We start from the raw sequence: 12,209 nt of genomic DNA, 5'->3' as shown, positions 1-12,209 counted from the left end.
GGCCAGTCAATACAGTATGTATGGGTTTCTGTGGTATGGTATTACAGTAATCTGTACATGTAAATGACTTTGTCATAGGTACCTTTTTAAATGAGATTCAGCCCACATTAGAACTGAGAAGTTTTTGCTTTTGTTTTCACAGTGGTACTTATTTGCCACACAGTTTAGAATAAAAAGGAATACTGATTTTCTAACTTTAAATAAAAATATATATATATATATATATTTTAAGTCACAATATTAAAAAGCCTGGACTGCCTGTTATCAGCATAGACATTGGCACATTAAGGAATCATCTCATTCTTCTTTTAAGGTGCTTGGCAAGAATGCAGTTCAAGTATATTATCTAAAATTGGTTGCATTCACAGTGTTCCACCCTCACAGTTAATGGAGTTAAAGACATTAAACAATGCGACATTCACAGAGCAGCGTCATGTTTTATCTCTGTCTCTGTAGGAAGTGACGGGTTCTAAACACTATATTGTTTAACTGGACTTGATTTACTAAAGTGAACAAACTTTGAGTGTGTATCCGCACTGAACTGTTCACCCCCACTCCATAATAAAGTTTATGTGCTTTCTGGACTCTTTGCACTTTAAAACAAAGGAGTTGTTCTTAGGAAACCGTAGGGATGCTGCTGCCCCGTCTCTCTGATTACTGTTTTTCTTTCTATGCTGTCTGCAGTGGAACGTAGTTGTGTGGCAGTGGAATTAAGATAGCAGTTTGACACTCTTTGTATACATTTTTAACACCCTCCCCCACATGTTTGGTGATCTAGTGTTTGTTCCTCTACTACTTGGCCAGTATATAAATGGAAATGTGCAGCCAATTTCAATCCTTGCACTGCCAAAATGCATCGCCAGTTTAATGCTACAGTTATCCTGATTTTGACTAAAGCAAACAAATTCCTAAATCTCTGTATTAAAACAACCTCTGATCCAGGCAAAGGACACAGAACATCTCTGAAGTTACCCCACCCTGGAAAAGATGTAAATCATTATATAAGAATGAACAGATATACATGTTTACATCCAATATAAGTTGATTAAAATGCCTGGAAAAAAAAAAATATATATATATATATATGCATATATATATATATATATATATATATATATATATATATATATATATATATGCATATATGCTTTTTTATTTTTTACATTACTTTGAAAAGTGCTAATATGTATTGCTTTTATCTTCTCTAACAAACAAAAAAACATGCCACTGTACTTGTTTGAAGCTGGGGCAGCCAAATTAACACCAATTTGGAAAATTTGGAACTAATACACTTCTAGCTGCTGTGTGCAGGAATTGATTAATCCTGAAAACTATAAAGCAAGGGTGACCGAATCATGTTCAGTCCTTTCAGCTGTGTAATCCTAGGAGTTTTTTTTTTATATTCATTTTTATTTTTGTGCTTTTTCTTCAGATAACTCCACTAACAGGTCCCAGGGAAGGTGGCACACGGGTGACAATACGTGGGGAGAATCTTGGCCTAGAGTTCAAGGAAATTGTGGCGCACGTCAGGGTGGCTGAAGTGGAGTGTACCCCAGTGCCAGAGGGATATATACCAGCAGAACAGTAAGTGGGGAGACAATGTGCCGATAACTGCTAAAATATACAGGAGAGATTACATTCTGGTCACAACTTGTGTACCATACATGAGATAAAGATGTAAAGTGTATTTCTGTAAAGTTATTAAAAGCATACACCTCTTTCAAACAATCCTACTGCGATTGTATAGTTATTAATACTATTGGAAATGGGGTCAGTCTGCATGAAATATTATGAACAAAATGATGTTTTTATAAGTGGCAAACTTTAATAATTTGCATAATATTCCTCTTGTCTGTTTGACCTTTTTCCAGGATTGTGTGTGAAATGGGACGAGCTGAGCACAGCCAGTATGCTGGATATGTGGAAGTCTGTGTGGGAGAGTGCCGGCCCGAGTTCATGGCAAGGTCCTACCACTTATATTACTTTGTGGTGAGTGCATGGTGTTATTTTTCGTATTAAGGATAATCAGATGAAAGGGTGCTCAAAGGATGTGCATAGAGCCAACAAAACAATTTCAGTAAACCTTACCTCGTATATCATTTTGCAGATCTTACATTTCCTATTAAAAAAAGACACACACATTATGGTAAACATGTATTCGATTTTTTATTATCATTTTTTTTTTTTCAAATGGACATTTTAGTGATTTTATAAGAACTCTAGGGCTCTGGGCTCTTGACCGGAGGGTTGTGGGTTCAATCCCAGGTGGGCTACACTGCTGCTGTACCGTTGAGCAAGGTACTTTACCTAAATTACTCCAGTAAAAACCCAACTGTGTAAATGGGTAATTGTATGTAAAAATATTGTGATGTCTTGTAACAATTGTAAGTCGCCCTGGATAAGGGCGTCTGCTAAGAAATAAATAATAATAATAATAATAATAATAACTCAAACTGCCAGAAGCTTCACGTTTGGCTGTCCTTATCAGTAACCAATTGTTGGATTTACTGTCATTATTGTAATAGCTCCATGTACTTGAATACAGTTATTTCAGTTAATGTTGTATTATCTCAGAGCAATAGCACTGTGAAAAGGAAGCCCCATATTTTCATTTCTACACAATACATATTTTAATCAATGCCTAGACGTTGAGCTGATACCCTGATGGATCCACAGGATCAGATTTTTGTAAATATTTATAACAGCATTTTTTAAATATGATAATTAAAAACAAAAATCTGAAATATGTTGACCTTCTGAAGCTGTGTACTGCCAGAACACAATGTGCAAACATCTGTAAGGTCTAATGATCTTGAATCCCATTGTGTGTGGGTGGTATATCAAATTAACAAGAAAAAGGAGAAAAATAAATCTGGCAGTTAAAATGCTTCCTGTATCCCGCTGCTCACAGCAATGCAAAAAATATCGAATCAACGATTTCAACAGTATTATGCTCTCTAAATCTTTTAAAGTTTCAAGGTTGGAACAATTATTTTTTTGTTCTCAGTTATAATTATCATTTACTTGATGTTTCCAAACATTAGTCTACATTATTGAGTTTAATTGTCGGGTGACAACAATTATTTGTATTATTAGGATCATTTGGTGATAATTTTGGAAAACTGAACTGTGTTATATTTTTTTTTTAACAGAATTAGTTATGTTCTGACAGACCCCTCTCAATTACCATCTGGAGTTGCATAACAGTGCTTTCTCATGTCTGGCATCATTCCTTGCAGGTGCCGAACCTGTTGGAGCTGAAGCCTAGTCGTGGCCCTGTGTCTGGGGGCACCACTGTAACCATCACTGGAAGTAACCTTGATGCCGGAAGCAATGTCTCCATCACGTTCAAAGATCAGATGTGTGTTTATCACAGGTACATGTTTTGAAACTATTTACATGTCATTTTTTTTCTAGAAACTATCAACATATTTTCTATATTCTGAATGTATTTAAGTATTCTCTTATTCTGCCTTAGCCTTTTTGTTTTGGCTAGAAAGAGCCTTTTCTATTCTGTTCAAAATGTCAGCTTGAAATAAGGATGCAATTATTTTCAGTACTTTAATTTGCAGGTTGTTAATGCATGTCATTTCACAATAGATTACTTAAGCTTCATTTCCAGGGTATGCATACATGAAGACAGGAATCGGAGATTCTAATTCCCCAGAATCTCCTTTTACTGTATTTCCAGGAGAGCAGCTAAAGCGATAGTGTGCAAGTCCTTGGCCTCTCAGCATGGGTACGGGAACGTCACTGTGTCAGTCAGGGTGGACCGGGCCAGGATCCAAAAGGAGCTGCAGTATGAATTTGTGGAGGATCCCACAATCTCCAAACTGGAGCCCGAGTGGAGTATTATCAGGTAGACGCAAATTACAGTTCAGTTTTTGAGTGACATCAGTGGTTTCAGATGAAGCTGTAATTTTCATGTTTGAAACATTTTGCAGATTAGTTTCACCCTGTGATATCCATGAAAATTAAAGTAGTCTCTTTAGTTTTGTTTTTGTGATTGTATTCTTAATTATTATAGCGTATTATAGTAAACTAGTATTTTGGTCACTACTATGGAATTTTTTTTAAAGGTTTTAAATTTAAAAGCAAAATTTACAAACTTGTGACGTTTTGTTGTCATCAATTATTTGCAATGATGGCTATTTCTTTCCATTTTATAAATAGACCTTTGGCCAAAAGAAACCTTCGGCCAAAAAACTTTCCTTTATAGTGTCAACTGTGAATCGACCCCGGTGACTTCATCTTACTTCTGTTTTATCAACTAGCCGCATTGATTTTTATGTCTCATCCCCGCTAAATATCTTTTTAAAAAGACTAAAGTACAATAAAGTGTGTAACTAAAAATTAAAATGCTTTCATCCTGACAATCTAATAGGTTTAGTTTTTATCCAAAACATTAGGAAAATGTAGAAGTGTCCCTTGAAGTTAAATATAATAAAACCAAGAATTTGTATGTATGTACTGTTTTTTTTTTTTTCTTCAATTGAGTAGCAATTCAATTGTATCTCTTTTTGTCTTTTAAAAAGCAATGTCCACTCCAAGAGAAATTGAAATGTATTTCGGTAATATTTGATCGGTCAGCCAGCCAACCAAAGAAGTACAGTGCACTACATATTTCTTCACCACATTTATTATAATTCACTGTAGCTATCTTAAAATTGTATCTTCTCACGGCAATAGAATAATAGTCTAAAGCTGAATCATCAACTTAGAAACCCCTTGAGAAATGGAAATCTTTAGCTGGTATTCTGTATGCGTGATGGTTTTCCTACTAGGAGAATAGAAAGACTATTAATTTTGTATTATGTAGCATTTTTGTATTATAGGGACAATTCGTTTTTGCTTTGGAGTGTGAAATTTATAGAAAACCCACCAAACTATAAGAAAATTCAGGATTTCAATTACACTTTATTTGAACATGCATTATTTATTTTTGTAAGGCAGATAGCTTTTTTTCATTTTTGTGGAGGTTATAAGCAGCTGGTCAAAGAAAACCAAATTGTGATTTATTTTTTATTTTTTTTATATACTATAGTGGTAGTACACCTGTAACAGTGTCAGGAACCAATCTGGACATCATTCAAAACCCTCTAATCCGAGCCAAGTACAACGGAGTGGAGACTCTCAATGTAAGTATTGTTACTGGGAGCCTGGGAACTTGGTGTAGTGAAATGCTGAAAAAGTTAAAGAAGGATTTCAAGGTCACGGGAGTCTGAAAACATATTGTTCACCACAAAAGATTTAAGCCGGTCCAGGGAACAGTGAATGCAATGTTCTCTACTGAGTGATGGAATATGAGGACAAAAAAAACATTATGAATACCCTATTGAATTCCAGATAAAGTTTTTTTTTTTTTTTTTTTTTTTTTAATGTATACATTAGATGCATTTACAGCTAAGGTTGGAATTTGGTGTAAATTTGAGAACACTGATAGTCAATATCTAATGCATACTGAAGAACATACACAATTCTCTACAAACATGTGTTGGTTAGAACTGTCATAGATGTATTATTTTGAGGCTGTAATGTGTTTTCTGTGATTTCTAGCTGGCATTTCAGTGAGTTTGCATTTCTGCTTTTATCTGTTTAACTATTGAGTTAAGAGTTTTGGTTTTTCTCTCATAGACCTGTGAAGTACTCGACCCCTCCACAATGATCTGCCAAGCACCAGAATTAGCAGTGAGTTCAAACCATCAGTCTGATATCGTAGAGCGTCCAGATGAGTTTGGGTTCATTCTAGACAACGTACAGACACTGCTGATATTTAACAACACAAACTTCATTTACTACCCAAACCCCACGTTTGAACATCTGAGTCCCTCCGGAGTACTGGAATTAAAACCTGGCTCGCCCATCATACTAAAGGTAAGATGGCTTTTTTGGATATTGTTTTTTAAAAGACCTTTTAAAAAGGTTTAATTCTCACTTTTCATATTGTACAATAAGGACATTAACATGGATATTACCTTTTTACTATAGGCTTGTTTTTAGAATATGATAGAGAGGTTTTTTTTATGGAAGTTGTGTTCTTATATTATGCCACACAAACAGCCATGGTTCATAATAGCAAACAAAATGAATAATTTACAGTTGAATCAGGGCATAATTTAGTTGAATCTCTTGTTATAAAATATACATGCTTCGTCCCATGGAGCGATATTTATTATTTTAATTTCAGGGTCGGAACTTGCTCCCTCCTGCGCCTGGTGGGAATGCCAGACTGAATTACACTGTGCTGATTGGAGAGAAGCCCTGCACTTTAACAGTGTCTGAGACCCAGTTATTGTGTGAATCACCCAATCTTACTGGGAGGCACAAAGTACTGGTGAGTGTTTTAATATATCTGCTAACATGGTCCTTACAATAGCCATAAAACTGTTTATTTTTACATCTTGTACCCCATAAAAAAGCTTTTATGGGGTACAAGATGTAAAAATAAAATGTTGTCATTAAATCCTTGTTCAGGAGTAATCTGTGAAAAACTGGGGAAAACTATTTAGAGGTGTCAGTCCCCCAGCCTGAACTGCAACCTATATCTCCTTCAGTCTGGAGATCTGCAGTTGGGCAGAGCCACGTTGGGTGAATTGTCACAATGGACACACAGCAAGCTGAGTTGATCCAGTTCTCTTAGAGATAAGGCCTCTGTTCGATTTTTTTAAAAATCCAAAGAGCAGTAATAATGCCTGTCCTCGAATGTGTTTGGTTCAGGTACGTGTTGGTGGGGTGGAATTCTCCCCTGGCGTAGTGCACATCGCCTCAGACAGCCCACTCAGCCACACAGCTATCGTCAGCATTGCAGTGGCGGGTAGCCTGCTCATCATCTTCATTGTGGTGGTGCTCATCGCCTACAAGCGCAAGTCCAGAGAGAGCGACCTCACCCTCAAGCGGCTGCAAATGCAGATGGACAACCTGGAGTCCAGAGTGGCTTTGGAGTGTAAAGAAGGTAAAAAAAAATAGAAGTGCAGCTTCGCTGAATTTGGGTTAAAAGTTTCTTACCGACAGTTTGTGTTATTTGATCTAATGTTCTCCATGTAAGTAATTCTCACAGTCTGTTTGTACTAATATATATATATATATATATATATATATATATATATACATACACACACACACACCACCCACTCGATATATCATGAGTGTTGGGGTCCAAGATAAATCTGCGATATATCGAGGGCCGCGATACAGCACGAGACCCATAGAAAAACAAATAGGCTAAAAAATACTTAGTGTTTCGCGTCATCGTTTTTTGTCTTAAAAAAAATTTCCAGGAATTTTTAAGTGTTTATTTTACATATATTAAAATAGGGATAAAATCGGTAAAAAACTGTTTTTAATTTAAACATTGGTAAAAATCGGGAGGAAAAAATCTCAGTAAACACACTTAACATGACATCAGCACAAAACAAGCCAGGTTTATTCGTCTTGAAATCATAAAAAGAAAAGACAGTTGACAGAACTGGGTGGTACAAGCCATCGGGAGATGGGTCAAAAATCACACTGGACATTTTCATCAATGCATATAAGATTACCAACTAAAGTAACACCATTTTCTGTCAAATATTTACGATTAAGATTGTTGGCTTAGGCAGTGTTTAACTGATGGACAGACAGTACTGTCGCACGAAGTCACCAATACATACCTCTACAGTAAACAGTGGCTGTCCAGCAAAGCACAGCGCTCTGACAAACTCATTAACACAGTCATTCTGTGTTCTCTTTTTATTAAAGCGTGTGCAAAAGCCACATAAATGGATTGCTTGTCTCTCAGTTCACTTTATTGTTTCAGTTTAATGTGCCGCTTTTATTCAGTATGTTCTTTTATTGTCAGTGTGAACATGTACCTCAATGCAGCAGAATTTGCAGCGCTATGCATCCTCTGCCTCATCTGTTGTACACTTGGAAACATTTGTTTTCTTTTGAATATTCATGAACTGATTTACATTTCTCCCCATTTCTTAACCATTAAAAATATTATATTTCCGTGTAAGTATTTCAATTTAGTTTTTGATCAAGCTAGTAGTTACTACGCCCAGCAATTGCCACAATAATCAGACTTTAATTGGCCAACCTAATCAGATGATAGTGTGTTTGTGAAGTGACAGTTGAACGTTATTTGATCCTCTGACGTCTAAACATCTGCTGTATCCGAGGATACAGTGTAGGGCTGCTTATTACAATGCCAGAGTCAAAAATAAAGCAGCATTTTAATCAAATTATTGTGTATTTCCTAGGAAATAGTACCGGGATAATATTGAATAATAGACAACAATCAGGTATAACTCAGTAAAAACGACGTACAGTTACAAAAAAAAATCCTGTAATTTTGCGGTAAAATTCGGAATAAACCGGAAACGCGGAACACTACAAATATTGTACAACCACTCCCTTGTTTTATCGTGGGTGTCAGGGTCCAATGTAAGTCCTCTACGCAACCCGCTTTTTCAGATTTTTCATATAAAAAGCAGCACACCTTTTTAATTCGTACTACTGAGGGTAATTGCTTCTCATGAACTTCAGTCTCCAATTAATTTCATGAGTCTTCCGTTCCTTTCTCAAATGCACAAACCTGCTGCATTGAAAGAATCCCATTCCCAACATAGGAGGCTTGTTGTTGGGAAGCTGACGTCACTGACTTTTGCTGGTGCATTGCTGCCACACGAACACCTCGTTGGCTAAAATAAAAACCACTTCAGCAAATAGATATTTAATTTACTTTGTGTTATTATTCCATCCAACTTTTAAGCTCAAATAAGAAAATATATGCAACAAAAGCTATGGAAAATGGTTTAAGTCGACTTCTAAGAAGTTTACTCGCATGACAAGCTCGCTCGCTAGAGGTGGTTTTATTTTTTACTCGCAGCGACATTTTATTCGACACTTGCATGTAAACCGTAACGAGTGTTTTTCTGGTCCTAGCGCCCCTCCTCGCCATTCCAGTGACGTCACATTGTTTAATGCGCACACTCTGATGATAAAAACAAGTTGGCAGACGTGGAGCAAATAAGAAACACAATTATTTTTACAATAGATATATATATGTATATGTATATTTAAAAAAATGCTACTTTGTTTAATAAAATCCTGGCAAAAAAATTAAAAAAGCTAATAACATAAGAGCAAGAAACGTTTCAGCACTTTAAAAGTGGGCTTTTGATTGGCCGATTTGGCTGCAGTGGCTTGAAACCTAGTCTCCTGAAACCAAGTGCCAAGCAACAAAGTGACTCTGTGTTCCCTCCAGCTTTAAAATGAAGTTAAACAAACTGAATGTTTATTTGTCTTTTTTTCTTAAGCGCGTCCATTTTATATATATATATACAAACACACATACAATATACACACTTTTTAAATGGCTTTATAATACAACTGTTTTTTTTTTCTTTCTGCTTATGCTGTTTAGTAGTATGTATCCTAGTAGCCTAAACTGTGCTACACAAAATTGGAAGACTTCTAACAAAAGAGCAGCAGAAATAGAATAAGCAACCTTTAAACTAGTGGGAAAATATGTGAAAACAATGCTGCAGGTTTTATACCTTTACCTTTGTAAGTACCTTTTACGCAGACAACACTTATTTACATCATTTTTGACACTCACTGCAGGTTCAGTTTTCCCATACGGGATGTACATTTTATTGTTGGTTTTGTGAACTGCATATGTGGAACAAGGCCAAGGTTCATTGATTTTTTCGGTAGAATATACTCACTATACTAGCGAGCGAGTAAAAAAAAAAAAATGTATGGAAAATCATGTAACGAGTATATTTCTTGCGAATAACCTGAAACATAGCGACACATGCAAACTAGGCTATGACATCACGAAACGTCACAGGGAATTCCCTTTGACTCGCTAGAATTTGCAGTGGATGGAAAACCATTTTTTCGCCCTTATGTCGCTACTAAACTCACTCGATAAATGGATGGAAAGCACACTTATGTATATTGCAGCTAAGGCATATGCAGTTAGACAGTAAAAATTAGGAGCCAACTCCAGGACCGCGATATATCCGAATCCGCAGTATAGCGAGGGGCGATATAACGAGGGGTTTGTGTGTGTGTGTGTGTGTGTGTGTGTGTGTGTGTGTGTGTATATATATATCTTTTTAGTATTATCTCCTTTTTCCATTTGTTTTTCAGCGTTTGCAGAGTTACAGACTGACATTCATGAACTGACCAGTCATTTGGATGGAGCTGGAATCCCATTCCTCGACTACCGGACCTACACAATGAGGGTCCTCTTCCCTGGGATAGAAGAGCATCCTGTACTGAGAGATCTAGAGGTCCATTTTACTATTCATGACATTAATGGAATATGCACTTTCTCAATATCATGCAGGAGATGTAACAGTTTGTGATGTATAGATTTTTCTTAGTTTTAAGCTGACTTTGTTTTTATTTTTTATAGATTAGCTGTTTTTGTTATGTGCAGTCATAGCAACAATGCTTTATAAATCAGTGTTGTGGCTTGGAATGAAGCATTGCAGAATATTAAAGTAAAAGGCACTTCAGAGCTAATGCAATTTCCCATCATTTCAGGTCTGCAACCTTCCAAGGTGTTGAATGTGTTTAGTAATTAACTGCATAGTGGTGTTTGTCAAATTAAAATGTTCATAGGTTTACCTTTGGGCTCTGTACACAGCATTAACTACTGAGCAATTTAAAGCACTGTCTACATGACCTACTGAAGGTAAAGCCTGTTTGGCATCTTCCAAACGAACAGCTTTGAAATCATAATGAGCTTCGTGATAATTAGCAAAATGACATGCAGCAACACTGTTTTAGAGCATACAGGTAACTCAGATTAGTTTGTGAAGAACATCTATTGAGATTAAATAATCTTATTTCAAAAACAATTACATTCATTTATGAGATTGAGGTGAAATTATTATTATTATTATTATTATTATTATTATTATTATTATTATTATTATTATTATTATTATTATTATTATTATTTTTAAAAGCAGAAAGCTGTCTAAGTATAGATTGCTGTGAAGCAAGTGAAAAGCTTCTTTGGTAGTAATATATTGCATTTAGACAATTATAAGTAAGTTATGTGATTGTCAACAATAAGATATGTAGAAAGTATAGGAGGGATCATTGTTTTTAATATGTTTAATACTGATACTGTATTCATACAGTTATAAACAAGAAGCATCTTTGAGGAACTCACTTTGCTATACTTGATACTGGTCTCCTTTTGTAGACAGTGACCATGATTTAACAAAATGCTTATTTCTCTTGGCATATGATCTTACAAAGTCATAATCGGAAGGCGCTGTATCATCTAAGAACTGTTTTATGTTTCAAGATGATGAGAAACAGCCAGCTCAACAAAACAAGCTTAGGGAAGGAGTTTTAGACTTAACTGGATCAGGGGATTTTGAGAACAACTGAAGGGTAAATACATGTGACATCCCCGCACTTCAAATCCTGCGAGACTACTGAACTCATTTTTGACATCCAAATCGTACAGTACAGTATTCCCTACGACACTCTTAACAAACAAAAGCAGATGATGTGCTTATATGTACCTCCAAAAAGCAAGAGCTTTAGGAATGCACATTAACTCGAGTAATTTGATTGCAGGTTCCTGGATACAGACAGGAGCAGGTGGAAAAGGGACTGAAACTGTTTGGCCAGCTCATCAACAACAAGGTGTTTCTCTTGTCGTTTATCCGCACCCTGGAGTCCCAGCGCAGTTTCTCCATGCGGGATCGGGGGAACGTCGCCTCGCTGATCATGACAGTTCTGCAGAGTAAACTGGAGTACGCCACAGATGTGCTGAAGCAGCTGCTGTCAGACCTCATCGACAAGAACCTGGAGAGTAAAAACCATCCCAAACTGCTTCTGAGGAGGTAAGGAGCTTTGTCTGTGTCGGTTCTTTACAGCTTGCTCCTCTGCTGGCCAGATGAGGTTAAGCTATTGGAATCTGTTTTTAAGGACATCATGTTGATGTGTTGCACTGTAGTGTGTCTGCCTCTCAAGGGTTCAAAGCTTGGTTTGATTTGTAATTTAATTTAACTTAGTTTGGGGAATGACGTATTCAATGATGGAGTAGATTTTGACCTCCAAAAGATCTAAACCAGTTATAAAAAGGCCATTAACCTGAGGGTAAGCTCGTAGTATACAGTAGTGCCCCTGTCCCAGTTCCTCCACCATGCATCACTGTAATATAGTGGTGTTTAATTAGGAAACTAACAAAA

General features: G+C 36.3%; 1 protein-coding gene across 1 annotated transcript in view; it reads left to right on the top strand.

The window, feature by feature from the left end:
* The window catches only part of LOC117415471 (plexin-A4), a 224,419-nt gene that overhangs the window by 169,035 nt on the left and 43,175 nt on the right, over positions 1-12,209 (top strand). Inside the window, exons 13-22 of the mRNA XM_034025896.3 lie at positions 1,433-1,584; positions 1,872-1,989; positions 3,240-3,376; positions 3,692-3,859; positions 5,045-5,138; positions 5,635-5,874; positions 6,188-6,334; positions 6,718-6,952; positions 10,141-10,283; positions 11,593-11,861. Coding sequence (XP_033881787.1) covers positions 1,433-1,584; positions 1,872-1,989; positions 3,240-3,376; positions 3,692-3,859; positions 5,045-5,138; positions 5,635-5,874; positions 6,188-6,334; positions 6,718-6,952; positions 10,141-10,283; positions 11,593-11,861 — 1,703 coding nt within the window. The remainder of the gene's footprint in view (positions 1-1,432; positions 1,585-1,871; positions 1,990-3,239; positions 3,377-3,691; positions 3,860-5,044; positions 5,139-5,634; positions 5,875-6,187; positions 6,335-6,717; positions 6,953-10,140; positions 10,284-11,592; positions 11,862-12,209) is intronic.

This window comes from Acipenser ruthenus, chromosome 7, assembly GCF_902713425.1.
Source record: "Acipenser ruthenus chromosome 7, fAciRut3.2 maternal haplotype, whole genome shotgun sequence".
Classification (NCBI taxonomy): Eukaryota; Metazoa; Chordata; class Actinopteri; order Acipenseriformes; family Acipenseridae; genus Acipenser; species Acipenser ruthenus.
Note: the sequence above shows the minus strand (reverse complement) of the source record. Positions and strands in the feature narration are given on the sequence as shown.